Here is a 19937-nt window from a genome sequence, read left to right as displayed (position 1 = left end):
TTTTCTTGTGACAGTAAAACTGTGCCTGTGCTCTGCTACCGCCTCGCCCGAGGCAGCCTCACGTCTCCAGTCCTCTCCTCTTTCTCTTGCGGTGTCTGTAGTTCAAGTGCCATGGGCACTGTCATCTGTAACTGCCTGATCACAACCACCGCACACCCATCTGACTCCACAAGGCTACCCCAGCAGGGCTGTTAGCCACTTTCCCGTGTAAAGTCACAAGGGAATCTTGGCATTGGCAAACACAAAACTCCTATGAGGCACAGTTTCAAAATTCTCTCAAATTTATTTTAGCAAACAGGCTAAGCCACATTCAGAAAGACAAAACCCTAAAATATAATTGAAAAGTATGGCCCGTTTAGCCTTTGTAACCTATCAATCATCAAATAGCATTTTTCCAGACCCTAGAAACTTTCTGATACATTGGAAAAAGCCATACACTAATTTTGGTATGTTTCCTTGAACACCAATGATACATCGTAAACTTTTTAAGTGTTAATAAGATTCCAATGGCCGTGAAGAGATCCTGTGGTCCAGCCAAGCGTACCGCAGCAGGAGTGCGGCCGAGCGGACCACACAGTGGACACCGTTCTCAGAGCTCCACTGGGAAGGCGCCTTCACAGCTCCCTGCAGTGCTGGGCACGCACAGTCAGCACTCATGCCCTGGCTTCCAAATATCTGGCGTAAAACACACAGGATTTCTCGACAGAAAGGACTTTTGAAGATTGCCTAGGTTTTTTAAACATCTTGGAATTTACACTGATATTCCACTTTCTCTTTAATTCTGCACACACTTTTATAGCAGAATTCTCTCAAGTATCATCTGGCCTCACACCCCATATTTCCTGTTATGACTTAGGCCTTTGTAGTAAGTTAAGACTTTAATAAATGAACCAGGGATTAAGGTCAATTAAGCCTCAACAAAACAAGGTGGGATGTTACAACCATCTCCACAGAAGCAGGGAGGAGGGAGAACCATCTCTTCAATACTATATATATATAACCTTTTTAATATTGCTTATTGGTCTTGTTTGTTTTCCTTGAAAAAAGTTAAAAAAAAGTTTCAAGAGCAGAAATTAAGAGTGTATGAAGTTTCCGGTTTTGTGTAAAACTCTCTGGCCAGCGTCTGTCCTCCGCTCTCCCAGTGCCCACACTCCACCCGGCCCAGGCAGAGCTGTGGCTAGGAAGTTAAAACACGGCCCTGAGCCGATTCTGGAAAGGACTCACATGCACAGCTGCTGGCTATCACCTTTTGACTCCCTCAGAGGGAATTCATAAAGTAAAATGAAAATCTTTAAAACTATCCAAGGTTCTTAACTGAGTTCACTCTTAAAAAGGAGGAAGGAATAGGGAGAAATATGAATCTAGAAGGTAACAGATGGCTTAAATGTCTTTTTGGAAGGAAAAAAAAAAAGACTTAAAGAGGAAGGGGTTATCCACTTAAGGCCCCCTTCTTCCATTAAACAAGGACCTGTGTGATTTCGTCAGCCTCTTCCTGCACTGCATCCTGAATAGACACCACTGCCTTGTCTTTTTAAAAACAGCATTGGGCAGGTCCTCCGAAAATAATCATAAAAGCATTTTCCTCCTTTTTTGGGGTATGAAGGACTTTATAAGAATAGACACTTCACATATACTTGAAAGACTTTATACGATTAGACACTCTTCACGGATGCTTAGTGTACTGTGCAGGGGCACACTGTGGCTGGCCGAGTCAGGAAGCCGGGGCGGGAGGGCCCTCTTCCTCTTGCAGGACCCACTCCATCTGTCACTTCGCAGAATGAGACACCCTGGCCAAGGCCTTTCTATCCCAGACCTGAGGACCTCCAGTGACAAGGTCCCCTCAGCACAGACAAAGCTCTCGTAAGGCCTGAAACCAAGCTGGCCTTGCACGGAGCGCACAAACTCCCTTTCTGAAAGAAACAACTAGTACCCCACCCCGGCTGAACGTGGGTGTAAGAAAGCAGGAAGGGTCCCCCATACCGAGGCAGAGACCCTCCCAGTCACTTGGTCATCTGGGTCCTGACTATGTCTGGCCCCAGCCCCCAGCCTGTTCCCATTGTCCCTCTCTTCAGAGTGCAGACAGAAGGAGCTGCCCGAGCACCCAAGGTGCCTGAGGCTCATCTTTGAGGAGAATGGAAGCAAAGGGAGGAAGTCGCACCCCCGGGGAAGCCAGGTAAGGAGGGCCCCGAGGCCCTGAGCACAGCAACTCAACACCTAGACAGACACACAGCGCACAATACACCGATGGGGTCAAACAATCCGATACAGATCTCAGGATTTTAGAAAAGTATTGTTACAGCTTCAACCGTTATACATACCTGCATGCTTTAAGGAGAGGCTCCGTGGGAGGCAGGATCTGGGTGAGGGTTGTATAGCAGGGAATGGCCACGGCATTGTAGAACCCAAGCTGCCTCCGAGCAAAAACCACGGACAAGAAACGAAAGTGCACGTTAGCAATTCTAGCGAGACTTCCATTTCTTACCTGAATGTTCTGTTTCTGAAGCCTAATTATAAGATGAAATGTTCTAGTTTTGCTGTATGTGATATTTGGGTTCCATTAATACTATTATAGAGTGTATTTTAAAATGCATTCTAGAAATAAAACACATAATGATTCAAAACATACTACAAAAGTTAATACCTGTTGAAATCTAAGACCCGGGTACATTAAATGACATTCTGCTACTAGATCGGCCAGTGGTTACTCAAGGTCTGTGCTTGTCTCCAGTACCCTCAGTGCTTTTTTTTTTTTTCCCAGGCTGGAGTGCAATGGTGCGATCTCGGCTCACCGCAACCTCCGCCTCCTGAGTTCAGGCAATTCTCCTGCCTCAGCCTCCTGAGTAGCTGGGATTACAGGCATGCGCCACCATGTCCAGCTAATTTTTGTATTTTTAGTAGAGACGGGGTTTCACCATGTTGACCGGGATGGTCTCGATCTCCTGACCTCGTGATCCACCTGCCTCGGCCTCCCAAAGTGCTGGGATTACAGGCGTTAGCTAGTGCTTTCTTGCAGACACCGGAGCGCACAGCCTGCCATGCCTCTGCACGCTCGGCTCTTTCTGCCCTCGGGCTCAGCTGACCACAGTGCATTCTGCCCGGCTGCTCCTCTTAGCTTCGGTGCCTTGTGTGGTCTCCCAATATTTTATTCATCCTCCCTGCCCTCTTACTTGAATTAAAATCAATGTCATTGGTTTTATCATAGCTCTTTCCATTTATTGTTCTTTTAACATATCAGATTTCAAAGTTTTAAAATCTGTAGTACTTTAAACAATTTTATTAGGAATTCTGGGTCACCATGTAAATAAATGATGCTACCTCATACTGGCCTACTGAAGGCCAGATGTAAAAGATACACGACGATTAAGCAGAGAACACAGATTGTCTAGTCCTAAGTCGCTGGCCAAGTGGCTGCAACATGTACAAGATAAAACAAGCTCTCCAGACGAGGTGGCCCCCAAACCACAGCTCACCTATTTCTCTAAAATACTGGACTTCACTGAGATGCATCAAAGCGTACAGAAGGCTCTAATTTATGTGGCTTCTTCTTGCTTTCTCCCGTTATAAAGTCTTTCGTCACAGCCCTTACTAGAATAGCGCCTGTGTTATTTCCATTTTTAACTTTATGGCTTATGCAGAGGCTTTTTATTCTAATATTTAGCAGATGTCATGGGGCAGAAGATCCCAGAAAAGATATTAATTATCAGAAATTAGAGTATTTCATTATTATGGCAAAAAATAATTTCACAGTAATCAACTATTTAGAAGCAATATGGTTGGTAAAATATTAACTGATTGTAGAAAATTTTCTTTAAATCTTTCTTATTCTGTAAATGAAAATCGAACTATTCTAAAACAAACCATTATCATAACTAAAAACACTAGAATAAAACTCATAGGCTGACAGCATCAGTGAGAAATTTCCAGCTATCCCATGCATTCTGTTGGGATGACTGTTAACTATTTGGATGGAAAATAATTTTAGATCTCTGTCTTAAATCATATAACAAGATACATTCCAAACAAGTTAACAAATCAAATGTAAAGTCATAAAAAAGTAATGAAAGAAAATATAGGCAAATATATTTAATCTCAAGGTGAGAAAGAACTTTTCAAATACAATATGAAAAGCAGACACCAAACAGAAAGGACGAACAGCTGTGACTCCATATACGGGAAAATTCCATAAACAGTGGTGAAAAGTGACAAAAACTGCAAAATACAGTTGCAGTAAACACGATAGGTATTCAGGACCCCTTTCAAATCAAGAAGGAAAAGTGAGCATGCCATCAGAAAAACTAGACGGCGCATGAGTGGAGGCAATGCCCATTCATTCAGCCTCTTTGCTTTGCTGGTGCCCTCTGTGAGCTGCGGACATGCCTAAATTTTGTATAAATTAATTTTAAATTAAGTAGGGAAATTTGAGAACTTATCAAAAACCACCATGCTGTGGATTTTTGAAACATTTTCTAAACTTATCTGTATCATAATTATTTGCCCACAACTTCCTTGTTATGCCATTAGAAGATTAGTTACCAAAAATCATACTCTCAGGACTACATTACACCACACATACACAGATGCAAAATAATGAGACACAAGACGTCTGCAAACATTAGAAAAAAATAAATCATGTAGTAAGACCTGGAAATAGGATAATTAATGTCAACTTACGCTGAGACAAAATGTAAAATATACTAAAACAGTAAGCATTATTTGTCAGAAAAAAATGGACGTGAATAAAAATCTGTAATGTAACTTTCCAAAAATATCTTTGTTTAGCCAATGACAAAATATTTTCTGCTTGTTAAAAATATAACAATTCAAATTCTTCCACCCACTCTATTTCAAGTCAGAAACGAAAGCCTACTGGCTGCAACAGCAGCTGTACAAAGGAGTCATGGCAAAGGAGGATGAATTCTTTAAATCCACAGGGATTTCCCAAACTCTGTCTAAATGGAGAAGGTTTCAAGTGGTTCTAGGTTGTGTGCCCTGAGCACTAAGTCTTTCCAGTCCGCAAGGCAGCCAGACCCTCAGGATTCCTCACTGTGGCTTCTAGCCTTGGGAACAGAATCAGTGGATGGAGGTGGTGTCCAAACCCAGATTAAAAGTATAAACTGTTTTAGAGTCTACTTTCCTGAGTGTCTTAGCAAGTGAAGGCTCATCTGAGTAGATGATTATTCCAGGGTAAACAGCTGTTCTTTTTCTATTTCTCAGCTCCTATAAGGTACATTTCCAAAGTTTCTATATTAATCACCTGACCTGCCTCGACTATCCTTAACATATTATAAGATGACATTTGCTTTCCATTCATGTATGATTTGATGCCCACCTTAAACTATTTGACTTGAGCAATTACAATTTACTTTAATAATTCATACCTGGCCTTGTGGGACTTCATCCTTCTTGTCTCTGTCCATCATAGGAATAGGCTGTATTCCCAATTTCTTCATTTCATCACCCTAAAATAAATGGGGGGAAAATCATGCTTTCTCAAATTTCAAATTGTTATACAATTTTCATATTATATAATTATTCCCTTTACTCATTCATTTTCTTCAAAACAAATAATATTTGTGGTTGTTAACCCAAGAAAAAAATGTAGAAATAATGAAAAATTTAATGTATCATTATTTCGTACTTTTTCTTGATTTTCTCTACTACTGAATTACCAGAAACCCAGCCATCATTACTGGTTTCAGTTTGCAGAAGTTAGTAAAAAATGTGATCATAAGAGGAGCTACAGTAAACAGTGAGAAGAAACAATAATAACGAGATATGGAGTAACCTCCAGGCCCTTCTCTCTTCAAATGACCTTCCAATGCATGGAACTCAGCGAAGTGTGGCTTTCCAGAGGAATACTTACAGGGGAAGAAAAAGCAACAATAGTCTGCTAAAATGTGCTAGTAAGGACACAGAACAACTGACTACACACATCATCTAATTTACAATTATAGGTAATAGTTACTAAAGATTCACTATGTTGCAGGCACTGAGCTAAGTAATTTGTAAATATAATTTCATTTAACCCTCATAAAATACTTTAAGATATCCTATTCCCATTTTACAGATTTTATAAATTATCTTGCTTTTTGTTTGTTTGTTAAAGTTAAAATTTGCTACAGTCTTCTTCCTTAAGATTTCCTATTTTTCCTAACTCCCCACTCTTCCCTCATATTTCTTTATTATTTTAGTTATATTAGTTATGTTTTCAGAAATCAGAAGTACAGTCTAGAAACTTTCCCAGACTTGCTAAAATAGGGCCTACAAACAAATTACTATAACTGTAATTGGGAATTTTTACATACAGGACCAAAGCTGTCGTCCTGACAAAGCAAAGCCACTTGGAGCACAGCTGCTGCTCCATTGTTACTGCTTTAATTAAAAATCAGTGGTCTCAAACTTTTTGCTTCTGTATCCAAAGTGAGGGAGACATACTAAGCCCCTTGCTCTCAGAGACCTGGCACGTCAAACAAGACAGCTTTTTAAACGAACAGATTTGAATATGTACTCGAAACAAAAATGCTAAAATGGAAAAGAACCCAGTGCAATGGACCACGCTATAAGGGAGGGCTGAGCCAATCTGAGGCTGTAACAGAACGCAGAGGGCAGGGGCGCGGGCCAGGCAGAGGCTGCAGGAACAAAGACCGACATGACAGCGAGGGGCTGAGACAGGAACTATGTCTGCACGGGCGGTGGGCAAGGGTCGGCCACGTGGGCTCTCCACATCGAGGTCGATTTCGGTCTGTATTACAGCAGAGGACCCGACGCGGGGTACTGGCGGAATCCGAATTATCATCATCCCTATCTGATAAACTGGCCTGAGGTTAAATACCAAGTGCCAAAGCAGACTTTTAATCTCAAGCAAACTGGCACCAAAGACCACATTATTCATTATTTTTGCACAAATTCTAAAAGGTAAAGGTGGGGAATTCAGTTAGAAAGTTGCAATACCCCAGGCATGATTTGGTGATGATCCAAAGCAGGGGAATGATCATGAGGATGGAGAGAAAAGGCGAGACTTTATAGATACTGGGATCAACTGTCAGGACTTGGTGAATACATTTCTGCTTCTTCCTATGGACTATGATGAGGTCAGTGAAGACTGTGCCTAAGAGCATGCACGGAGCCAAATCAACGCCAGCGGACTGAATAACCATTGAATAACAGAAAGGGGAAAAAAATCTCCATTACATTGGTCACTTTTTGGCATTAAAATCTCCAGCTTTTAATTCTGCACCTTCCTTTTGCTTTAAGTAGTCCTCTAACGACTGCACGTTTTCCGCATTTATCTAGAATATAGGAATCATATTAGAATCTATAGTAATATCTTTCTCATAGCAGTCCTGTACCTAACAAAAGGTGCATTTTTAGTAGGAGATAACAAGTTATTTCACAAACAGTGCAAGGTTTTTGCTCCTGCTGGCATAGCTGGAGAGATGGCTTCATGAATTTCCTTTTCTTTTTTAAAATGATCCTTACATGGGATTTATTTACGTTAATATGTCAGCAACCACAGCTGCAGACTTCAATCCGGGGAATGTATCAAGCAACTCAACGTTTTCTTGTCATGTCCTGACTTTTCTTTGCTTCTTGAGGGCACTTCTAGCATCCTAGTGCACCTCTGTACAGGTGCCATGGTGTTATTCAGGACTTACAGTATTGCACTAACACAATGAAAAATATGCAAGAACCACAAGAGATCACTTTTTACTGTAGTAAATGATTTACTGGAGAGACAAACTGCTCAGAGCTGATTAGAGTCACAGAGTGTTTCAAGCACAGCATTTTGAGTGGATATTTGCAACACTTGAGCTCACCACAATAGCAAAAGGAAGTTGCTACAAAAGTATTACAGTAGTGCCATACAGACTGAAGTTAATTTCATGTAGTTTCAATTTAATATGGCACCTTTATGTTTGTTTACACTTCTCGCCACAGTCTATAATAGTGTGTACATAAGTTCTGATAAACTTTAATTTACCATATATTTGTGTGTATTTTACGGTAGTAAACGACAAAACAGACTAGTACCTACACATACTTTATACATTTATGGCATACCTAAATTAAAATTTTTCAATATTTCTAGGCCATGTTGTTCTGTATTTTTGTCACAAATCTCCAAAAAATCTTCCAATGTATTTACTGAAAAGTATCTGCATAGAAGTGGATGCACACAGTTCAAACCCATGCTGTTCAAGGGTCAACTGTACATCTCCACCACTCTTCCTATGAGTCTGATGGTAACTAGGTTCTGACACATACACAATAAAATAAAGAGAAAGCTCATGTGAAACCATGCATGCATGATGGTGCAAGGCATTCTGGGAGAAATCATGCCAAGAGTATAATCAACTCAAGGCCTGTGATCTTCCTACAGTAAAAAATACTTTGGCTTTACTATTATGAAGGAATTCAACATGATAAACTCTTCCCACTAAACTTGTGGCTGATTTGCTGTTTATGTTTTACATACATTCTTCTGTATGAGTGAGATAGATGATTGAATCACCAGCTGCTTTGTCCTCCAAATTTACTTTTATTTCAGCAAACCAGAAGAGGTACTCAAAAGATTTATAGTTTTTTTCACAAAGTGATTTTTGAATACACAAAGACCTAGGTATTTGTGACTCAACTGGATAGGAGAATTATATTCTACTTAACATACAATTCAATAAGCAAACTGAGCAGTACAATGCACATTACTGATAAATTGCATAATTCAGTCAAGAAAAGGTGTTAATATAAGTAATTTATGTTTTGTTTCAGGAGTATTATGAATTAACATTCCATACATTCTGAGGAACTCATAGTTTACAGGTGAGGTGACCATTGATTATATTTACATATTCTCAATGTTTATGGTGCAAAACAACTATTCTCCTGAATATTTAACTGCAGGTGGATATATCCCATATTATGGGATCCTCTGAGTACTTTGTCTGGTGCCTATCTAAAGTAGATGGCCGTTAATGCCTACTGAATGAATGAAAGATCAGCTGTTAAGTAAGATATCTGTCACACTATTGTTCAGTGAATAAGTTCTAAACTCTTTCAGTTGAGCTCAGAGAATTAGATACATATGCAAGTAACATGTAAAAGAATGATCATTCTCTCTTTGTATCTGCATAACTGCTAAATCCTTCAGTATATGATTCACCACAGTTTTCTAAAATAACTATCAACATGAACAACTAAGGCATTCTTAGCAATTTATCCATACATTTAATTTCTCCTCACTATCTATGTTAATAAAAGAATCAAAGACATACCTCAGCCCAGAATTCTGCATATATATCGTTTGCCGTCAATTTTGTAACAGGCCACAGTTTTGTAACAGAACAAAGATCACAGGCAGTCATCATCAAACCAATTACTCGGTCTCTAGAACACAACAATATAAGACTGGTCAGCATAGCATTTGCGCATTTATAATGAGAACTAGAAAGACTTTTGTATTTCAGGAGTGACGCCTAAGTATGCATTACCTCATGAAGGAAGAATGATGGCATTAAAGAGCACATACAAGTAACAGCTAGGACAGTGAATGGAATTAAAAATTATTGTCATTTAATCACGAGAGTCACTTCTATCATGAGTCCTATGAGGAGTGCATCATATGTTCCTGTTGCCTCAATGTTACTGAAGAAATCAAGTCTAATGTAGGCTCTGGCTAGGCTGTCATCAAAATCCCCTGGTACACTTTCATGGCTATGAACCAGGCTTTCATTTTCACTGAATCTTGGAAATTTAGAGTAAGAAGGTATCTTAGGAGAAAATTGATCCCAATCCTTTCATTTTATACTAGGAAAGTCTGAGGTGCACAGATATGAAATGACTTTTCCAAGAGGACAGGAATTTGTGGCAAGGCCAGAGGAGGAGGTGGCTGTGAAACCTGCTCCTCGCGTCCCCGTGCAAGTGTGTGCACTGGGTGCAGCCTCCAAACACTGTGCTTCCCATTAGCAGATATTCAACACCTGCCTTTCAACCAAAATGACTTTTCCCTTTTCAGCTGCTCGCATTCATAACTATGTGCTCCAAGCCTGACTTCATTTTCTAAATATGGGTTGGTTTAATCTTCCCCCTTGAAGAAAAATAATAACTTTCAAAAATTCAAAGACCTATCCCCTACAATTTGAATAGATTTGGTCTAGCGATATGTGGCTATGTGAAGTCTACACTTAACAGAATATTTAAGTGGTAGTAATTAACAAAGTTTAAGGTACAACCTTATCTTTTAAAAAGCAAATTACATACTGTAAAAGGAAAATTATCAACAAGATTACAAAAGTGTGTAATCAGTGAGACGATGCTTTTATTTCTAGCTCCCACCTCAGTTCTAATGAGTTCAAGCAAACCCTGCCGTTAACCACTGCCTCACCTCTGCTAGGTCCACATTCTCCACCTGTGGGCGCAGCCCTCCCCTGGCTCCAGGCCTGTCTCGACCCGGCAGACAGCACAGGAGCAGCATCTATCTGTCAATTTGGCAGAGACTCTGCTCTACTAGTGCTCTTAGCGTATCTCAGCTCAAGCTAAGATGTTGGGATACCTAGAATACCCTGATTCTTATATTACCATGAATCACAGCGTTCTTTATTTTCCATAAACTCACTTCCTTTAGCCCACTTAAGTAATCATCTCTTTTGCCACCTTCCTTTTCATAAGGGTACATTTTGAGAGGGTTTCAGGTCCCTTATAGGTCAGACTAAATCACTTTACAAACATTGGTTAGACTTAGGCATAACCTTCCTGTAACCCCAAACAGATGCCACATGAAGATTCAAATCCCTTACGGTGATCAGGGAACTATAAGATTTTCTAAATGAAGTACTTTCCCAGAACTTTGTGCCTTGAAGAATATTTATTTTTGGATTTGGACTTCTAAAGTAATACATATATGACTTTTTTTTTCAATAGGTAAATTCATTTAAACACAAATCAAATGTGAAAAACTACTGTTTACAAATAATTACTTTGTATGTTTAAAATAATTCAATGTCATTCATTTATATTCACCAAAATAAGCAACACTTATCGTGGTGAAATAATCTAATAAGCTTTGTCTCAAAAAACCACTTTCATAAATCTGTAAAACGAAAGAAATGTCAATGGAATTGGGCATTATCAAATACATGAAAGCAATTTTCTTGCTGAAAATTATTCCCAACATAAGGTTGCCAATATAAGGATTGAAAGAATTGCAAAATAGTTATTTAGATTTCACTGTCAAAATTACTTAGACAAAGCACAAAAAATAAACCAGATTAGAAATGTGACATTAAATGTCTTTATTAAATATAATTGTTTTTTACTCCCAATTACAAACCTGTTAGATGGCCTTGGCGGTACAGATATATTAATATTAATTGGAAACAACATTGTATTTCTATCCATGAATGGAATGTAGAACTAACTGCTAACTAGTATAGATACTTAATTCCAAATCTGCTTTAATAACCCACTGTGAAAGGGATCATGTTTATGCTAAGCATACTCTTGCATGATCTCATATAACCTAGTCACTAAAAACAATGAAGTGAGAGCCCAACATTATGCCTATGATAAGATGATCCCTACTCACATCATTTCTGAAAGTTTAACTACAGTCACTTGTCCTCAAAAGTTCTGGATGGCTGAATGTATCAGGCAGTTATAGCAATGAACAAAATAGACCCTATTTTCACAGTACTAATGTTCTAGTTGGGAAAGGCAGACGATCAATAGGTCAAAACTTTCATGAAGCAAGTGCTGCGTAAAAAATACAGAGAGGAGGGGAACACCACGTGAAAATCCGTGAGGGAGGGCCGGCAGAGAGGAGTGCGCATGAAGTCCTCATGTGGAAACAAGGAAGGCAGCTTTGAGGAACGAAAAGAAACGGCATTCTGGCTGAGACACAGTGAATGAGGTGAAACAGAATGGAGTTAAGTTTGGAAAAACAGGCCAGAGACGAGATAGGAGTTTCAGTTTCATTCCAGGTTTGATGATAAAATCTTGGTGGCTTTTCCCAGGTAAGTGGCCTGATACAGGTATTAAAGAGGATTACTCAGGTCTGCTGGGTGGAGATGACTTATAGACCTGGGAAGGGCCAAGGGCAGATTTGGAGTGGTCACCTGGGAGGACACTACGGTAGTTCAGACGAGAGGTGAGGGCAGCTGGAATTATGGTGACAGTAGCGGGATAGGGGGAGTGGGAGGATTCCAGACATTAGAAGCAGAACCAAATGCAAATTATTAACACCCCAAAGAGTGACAAAGCAAGGCCTCTCTCTCTCCCACCTGCCTTTCCTTTTCCTTCCTTTCTCCCCGACTCTCATGCATTAATTATCCCAGACCTAGTAGAGTAGATAAAGAACACAGGCTCTATCGCAGGTGTTGGACATTCCAACCTGAAAGAGGTAGGCCTCTCTCCCTAGCATGCATGTCTGCCTTCTCAGTGCCATCTTATTTCAAGATTTTCTTCCCACATCAGAAGATTGTGGAATCACAGAACTTTACCAAAGGAAAGCAAAATAGGCCACATAGCCTGTGTAACTTCAGGTGAGTTACTGATGGGCAAGAAGGAAGCCTAGCTCTCCCACGCTGCCCCCAATCCCATGCCGCACACTCTGTAAACTTAGCCAGGCAAGGATATGCTATTTTGTTGGAAAAGAACAGTCATTCTCTAATTTTATCAGGACTCTTTGAAATTTCTTTTGAATTTCTATATTCAAAAATATACTGATGTATAAGCAAAGACCAGATTTCTGTTATGAGGTAGTCTTAATTGTAACTGTTACAGGGCTTAAATGACACCAAGTGGTTAACTTAAAAGCAAACATGTGGGGGATGCACGTAGATGTTTTGTTTAGAAACTGTCATCTAGCCTCATTTTAATTATTTTATTTCAAAATAAAGTCATGGATACAATTTGAAAAGAAACTAGGTTAAATTCTTTTTTTCTTTAAATTATCATCTTAATTCTTTTTTATTTTGCTTTTAAATTCATCTTCAAGGGATTTTAAATCATTGGGTTGAGTAATTTAAATCATATCTGTAGTAACTGCTATACTTCCATCAAAATGTGACCCATTTTGACTAATTTATTAAACATTAAACTAGCCTTAGGATAATACAATTTTTCTAAAAATATTATTTGAACAGCTGCATACTCAAAATCATAGAAAATATCTTAGAATCTTACTGTTTCCAATGACATAAATAACTTTCATACCAGTATAAATATGGTAATTACCTCACTAAAACAAACTTTAAGTTTCAAAATCTTAATTTAATAAAACCCTAAATATGTTGTTTCTCTTAAAAATACCATTACAGAGAGAAAAAGAAATTATAAATGAATGGAAAATGAATCTCAGGTAAATGAGTACCACAGAGGGAACTGCTGTTATTAAAGTTGATAACAGAATCCTTGTGTTATTCCTGGAATCAACACCATTTACGTGGTCTCACAGAGTACCATCTATAACTTTAAATCTAATGGGAAGAGTTGTGCTCTTGCTTTAGAACTTCGGTTCCCCACATTTCAGATCCTTCAGTTGAAATGTCGAACATTCCCGGCAGAGGGAGGCCTCTCTGCCCTCACGGTGCTGCAGCAGGTAGAGACTGGAGGCACAGCCACATTGGGGAAATGCACTACGGTATTTAAAAAACAGACCACGCACCACACAGACACATCTGTTGTTATTCAAAGTTCACAGCAATAGCTGTGAAAAAATATAAACTTTTCAAGTTCTATTTCTGAATTATTTGAATAAGTAATTATTATTTAATAAAGAATTGTTCCAAATGTTTAATACTGTACCCTTTCTTTGATGTGGTCATATATTTAAGTTAAGAAAAAACTCCAAGGGAAGCTGAGTAAAGGGATTGCCTCTGAAGGGCATAAATATTCTCTGGGACTAAGAGAAAAAACATTTTCATTTGTATATTTCCTAAAGATTTAAGAATGATAACAAAAAGAAGAGAAATTGTGATTTTCAAAAATCACAATTTCAAATTATGAAATTACTTTATGTTTACAATTTGTGTTTAAGAAAGGTAAGAAAGTAAAAATTATAAAAACTACTCACAACTTCCAATTTGTCATTTTAATATTTAAAAGGATAAAAAGGATACTTTTACTTGATATGATATAATATCCTAAAATACACTATGGCTTTTTCTAAATTTTCTGAACCTGGTTCTATTTAGTCATAACAAGACCACGCTTGTTAATTTCAATAAAAAACAATAATTGTACTTTTGCCTGCCCTTGGCTTGAGTTCGGAGCTGGTTTCCAGACATGACATTTACTTTTAGTTGTAGTCAGGAAAAGTGTTTTGAAGGGAAATTCTAGTGCAGAAATCAAGCAGTTCATAGATGATTTCTCCTTCTCTCTTTGGTGACCCTGTATTACATTTCCTCTCTCTCTTTTCTGTTACTAGAAGGTCCTTTTGCATAAGCTAGATTTAAACTGTCTGATAGACTTGTTCCCCACCCAAATCTCACTTTGAATTCTAGTTCCCATAATCTCCACATGTTGTGGGAGAGATGAGGTGGGGATAATCGAATCACAGGGGTGGTTGCCCCCATCCTGTTCTCCTGATAGGGAATTAGTTCTCACAAAAGCTGATGGTTTTTATAAGGGGCTTCCCCCTCCACTGACCACTCATTTTTCTCTCTCCTGCTGCCATGTGAAGAAGGATGTATTTGCTTCCCCTTTTGTGATGATGGAAGTTTCCTGAGGCCTCCCCAGCCACGCCGAACTGTGAGTCAATTAAACCTCTTTACCTTATAAATTACCCAGTCTTGGGTACTTCTTCATAGCAGCATGAGAATAGACTAACACAGTAAGTTGGCATTGAAAGAGTGGGTTACTGCTATAAAGATATATGAAAATATGAAAATGACTTTGGAACTAGGTAACAGGCAGAGGTTAGAACAGCTTGGATGGCTCAGAAGAAGGCAGGAGAATGTGGGAAAGTTTGGAACTTCCTGGGGACTTGCTGGAACTTCCTAGAGCTCAAAAGACAGGAAGATGTGGAAAGATTTGAATCTTCCTAGAGACTTGTTGAATGGCTTTGACCAAAATGCTGAGAATGATAAGGACAATGAAGTCCAGCCTGGTCCAGGTGGTCACAGATAGAGATGAGGAACTTCTTGGGAACTGGAATAAAGGTCACTCTTGCTATGCAAAGAGACTGGTGACATTTTGCCCCTGCCCTAAAGATCTGTGGAACTTTGAACTTGAAAGAGATGATTTAGGGTATCTGGTGGGAGAAATGTCTAAGCTGCAAAGGATTTAAGAGAAAGCAGAGCACAAAAGTTTGAAAAAAATGTGCAGTTTGATGATGCCATAGAAAAGAAAATCTCATTTTCTGGGGAGAAATCCAAGCCAGCTGCAGAAATTTGCTTAAGTCACCAGAACTGAGTGTTAATCACCAGGACAATGGGTAATATGCTCCAGGGCATGTAAAAGACCTTCATGACAGCCCCTCCCATCATAAGCTCAGAGGCCTAAAAGGGAAAAATGGTTTTGTGGGTTCCTCCTGCTCTATGCAGCCTTGGGACATGGTACCCTGTGTATCAGCTGCTTCAGCTCCAGCAGTGACTATAAAGGGCTAATGTACAACTCAGGCTGCTGATTCAGTGGGTGCAAGCCACAACCCTTGGTGGCTTACATGTGGTGTTGGGCCTGAGGGTGCAGAGAAGTCAAGAACTGAGGTTTGGAAACCTCTGCCTAGATTTCAAAGGATGTATGGAAAAGCCTGGACGTCCAGGCAGAAGTTTGCTGCAGGGGCAGGACCCTGAGGGAAAACATCTGCTAGGATAGTATGGAAGGAAAATGTGGGGTCAGAGCCCCCACATAGAGTTCCCACTCAGATACTGCCTTGTGGATCTGTGAGAAGAGGGTCACTGTCCTCCAGAACCCTGAGTGGCAGATGCACCTACAGCTTGCACCGTGGGCCTGGAAAAGCTGCACTCAATGTCAGCCCATGCAAGCAGCTGGAAGGGGAACTATCCTGCAGAGCCACAGGGCAGAGCTGCCGGAGGCTGTGGGAGCACACCTCTTGCATCAGTGTGACCTGGATATGAGACATGGAGTCAAAACAGATCATTTTGGAACTTTAAGATTTAATGACTGTTCTACTGGATTTTGGACTTGTATGGGGCATGTAACCCCTTTGTTTTGACAAATTTCTCCCATTTGGAATGGCTGTATTTACCCAATGCCTGTACCTCTACTGTATCTAGGAAGTAACTGACTTGCTTTTGATTTTCAGGCTGACAGGTGGAAGGAACCAGTTGTGTCTCAGCTAGGACTATGGACTTGAACTTTTCAGTTAACACTGAAATAAGTTAAGAATTTGAGGGACTGTGGGAATAAAATGATTGTGATCTGAATCATAAGGATGTGAGAACTGGAAAGGGCCAGGGGTAGAATGATATGGTTTGGCTGTGTCCCCACCCAAATCCCATCTTGAACTGTAGTCTCCCTGCTCTTGTGTCATGGGAAGGACCAGGTGGAGGTAACTGAAATATGGGGTCAGTTTCCCCAATCTTGATTTCATAATAGTTAGTTGTCATAAGAGCTGATGGTTTTATAAGGGGCTTCCCTCTTCGCTGGGCACTCATTCTTCTCTCTACTGTTGATATGTGAAGAAGGACGTATTTGTTTCCCCTTCTGACATAATTGTAAGATTCCTGAGGTCTCCCTAGCCATGCTAAACTGTGAGTCAATTAAATCTTTTTTCCATTATAAATTACTCAGTCTTGGCCATGTCTTTATCAGCAGTGTGAGAATGGACTAATACACTGTCTAAAAATTGACTTCTAGGACCCTAAATTCACTTGTTAGTCTTTGCTCTTTATAAAGTTAAAAAATTGTTATTATGTGTAAGGTATTTGTGAAGTCAGCACTGTATGTCTCATGTAAACAAATTATTCATCTGCATTTGAAACACACATGACAGTAACTCTCATAAAAACTGGGCTTTGCTTGTTTCATTTTTAAAATCAAAATCATAAAAATTACCTAGTGTCTTTAATCACAGTTGTGGTCAAAATGTCAACATGAGTAAATAACATAATAGCTAATGACGTCATAGTCAATGTCAGGGGTAGGTGGTAAGGGCCACTGGTAAGGACAAAAGTGGGAAGCAAGTGTCAGAAGATTAGGACTTCCAGAAAAAGTCAAGAAAATGTAACTCTAGCTCCAGAATGAATGAAACAACTGCTGAAATTTTTTTAAAAAATTACCAGGACAAAAAATGTCAGTGATCAAATATATAACATGAGTATACGATCACATTATACAGCCTGTAATTTAAATCACTTGCCATTTTGAATTATTTGTTAACTTGAGATGTCAGTGATCAAATATATAACATGAGTATACGATCACATTATACAGCCTGTAATTTAAATCACTTGCCATTTTGAATTATTTGTTAACTTGAGAAGTATTTGCTGAACACCTACTATGTGCTAGCCACTGCCATAGTTATGTATATCTCTGGGCCTTATCACTACACAAAAGACCAGAATGTGATTCCTTCCATCACATGACATTCCATCCTTGCACCAAGGATGGTGTGCCACATAATTTATGTTCAAGCCAATGCAGTTTTGAGAGTAAAAATCAGCACTGCTAGAAATTATTTCAGCCCAAAAGGTATTCTCTGAGATTGGTTCAGGCCAACTGTGGAGTGTGGTCACTCCAATTTTAGCATAAAATATCCATAAAATAAATGAAGAAAATATAAAATTAGAGAATTTTTTTTTTGGGGGGGGGGGATTGAGTCTTGCTCCATTGTCCCAGGCTGGAGTGCAGTGGTGCAATCTCAGCTTACTGCAACCTGCACCTCTTGGGTTCAAGTTATTCTCCTGTCTCAGCCTCCCAAGTAGCTGGGATTACAGGTGCCTGCCACCAGGGCTGGTTAATTTTTGTATTTTAGTAGAGACAAGATTTCACTATGTTGGCCAGGATGGTCTCTAACTCCTGACCTCAAATAATCTGCCCAACTCGGCCTCGCAAAGTGCTGGGATCACAGGCATGAGCCAGCACGCCCAGACAATTTGTGAATTATTCTTAAAATATTAACTTTATGTATTAATTTTTCTGCTAAATAAAAATGCATTTATAAGTTGCACTTTTCTCTCTTTCTATGGTACAGAAATACATTGATTCTTAATACAAATAAAAATGCCTGGCTCTATATATTAGGCAACTTGAGTTCTTAGGCCAAGTCTGCCATTTATTTCTTCAAATGAAAGACACAGTTCTTCTGTCTTTTTGTATTCTAGATAGAAAGGAAGAGGCCACCACCCAAGGGAGTAATTATAATTGACATCTCCAAAAAAGATCATACAAAAATATTACCATATTTTAGCTATAAAGTTTCCAACAAATCAGAAAAATTGATTCATTAAAAGTATAAAACAAATGATACTAAGTTGAATATTTACCAAGCTAATAAACAACAAGCTTTTTAAAAATCATAGTTCCATTTTTAACAAATGGTGCTGGAACAACTGGACATCTGTGTGCAAAAAAAAAAAGAATGCATCTAGACAGAGACCTTAGAATCTTTAGAAAACTTAATTCAAAATGGATTACAGACTAAAATATAAAACACAAAACTGTAACACAGTTATATATAACACAGAAGAAAAACCTAGTTCATCCAGAATTTGGTGATGACTGTTAAATACAACATAAAGGCATGATTCATGACAGAATAAGCTAGACTTCACCAAAAATTAAAAATGTATGCCCTGCAAAAGACACTGTCAAGAGAGTAAAAAGACAAGCCACAGGCTGAGAGAAACATTGGCAAAAGGCATACCTGATCAAAGGCTGTTACCACAAATGTACAAAGAACCCTTAACATTCAACAATAAGAAAACAATACCCAAATATTGCTTTCATATTTAATCACTACATATGATACAAACCTTATCTTGCTGTAATATTATTTTTGCTTAAACCACTCATGCACTTTTTAGAAAAACCAGAAAAAGCACTTTGTTAATCTGTTCTATTTGCCTACATATTTGCGACTTTACCATCCTACAGATTGAAGTTTTCATCTGGTAATTTATCACCCTGAGGTTTTTCCTTTAGTATGTCATGTCTTTCATGTCTGCTGACAACATATTCTCCCAGATTTTATCACAAAAATGTCCCTTATTTCAGACTCCTTTTTTGAAGAATGTTTCTAATGACATAGCATTTGAAAGTGACAATGCTTTCAGTATGTCCATGTTTTTGCTCTCCACAGTTTCTGGTAAGAAACACGTGTCGTGGATAGTAGCGTACCCTCTTTGTTAAGTGTTGTTTCTCCCTGTTACTTAATTATTTCAAATTTATTTGGGGCTCAATTTTATAATTTCCTCTTCTCTATTAAATTCCACATTTTTTTCACTCCTTAAAATCAATTTTTAACACCTTGAACATATTTACAGCAGTTGCTTTCAAGTCCTTGCCTACTAATTCCACAATCTGTCATCTTGGGCTCTGTTTTTCCTGATTGCTTGTGTTTTCTTGATTGTGAGTCCTTTATTCCTGCTTCTTTATATTTGCAGTAAAGGGCCATTATAGTAAATACTTTAATTTTGGTGGGTTATATGTAATATCTGTCACATATCTTCGTTTTTTGTCCTTTTTTGTTTAACAGTGGATTAAAAATGTAAACTCATCCCAGTTCATGGGCTGTGTACACAGACAGGGCACAACGACGTGGTCTGAGGCTTTCGGGTACCAACTCCTACCTCTGACAGTTCATCATGAGAAATCTGGGTCATGATGTCTCCTTTTGAGTTTTGTTCTGCCAGGTTGTTACTTCGCGAATGGATCTCCCCAGTCTTGTGGAAGTTTGGGTTCAGGCTTTGGTTAGGAGAATCAAGTATTGTCTGTGTTCCACAGTGTGGTCCATATCCACGATATGACTTTGCTCT

The 19937-nt window shown here is 39.0% G+C and overlaps 1 protein-coding gene across 12 annotated transcripts in view; it reads right to left on the bottom strand.

The window, feature by feature from the left end:
* PDE10A (phosphodiesterase 10A) overlaps positions 1–19937 on the bottom strand; it is a 656074-nt gene that overhangs the window by 11374 nt on the left and 624763 nt on the right. For all 12 annotated transcript variants that reach the window (XM_074397164.1, XM_074397168.1, XM_074397166.1 and 9 more), the window contains 3 exons: positions 9273–9384; positions 5379–5459; positions 2319–2407 (listed from right to left, as the gene is read on the bottom strand). In XM_074397164.1, coding sequence (XP_074253265.1) covers positions 2319–2407; positions 5379–5459; positions 9273–9384 — 282 coding nt within the window. The remainder of the gene's footprint in view (positions 1–2318; positions 2408–5378; positions 5460–9272; positions 9385–19937) is intronic.

Source organism: Saimiri boliviensis, chromosome 4 (assembly GCF_048565385.1).
Source record: "Saimiri boliviensis isolate mSaiBol1 chromosome 4, mSaiBol1.pri, whole genome shotgun sequence".
NCBI classification, from domain to species: Eukaryota; Metazoa; Chordata; class Mammalia; order Primates; family Cebidae; genus Saimiri; species Saimiri boliviensis.
This window is presented reverse-complemented; position numbering and strand designations above follow the sequence as displayed.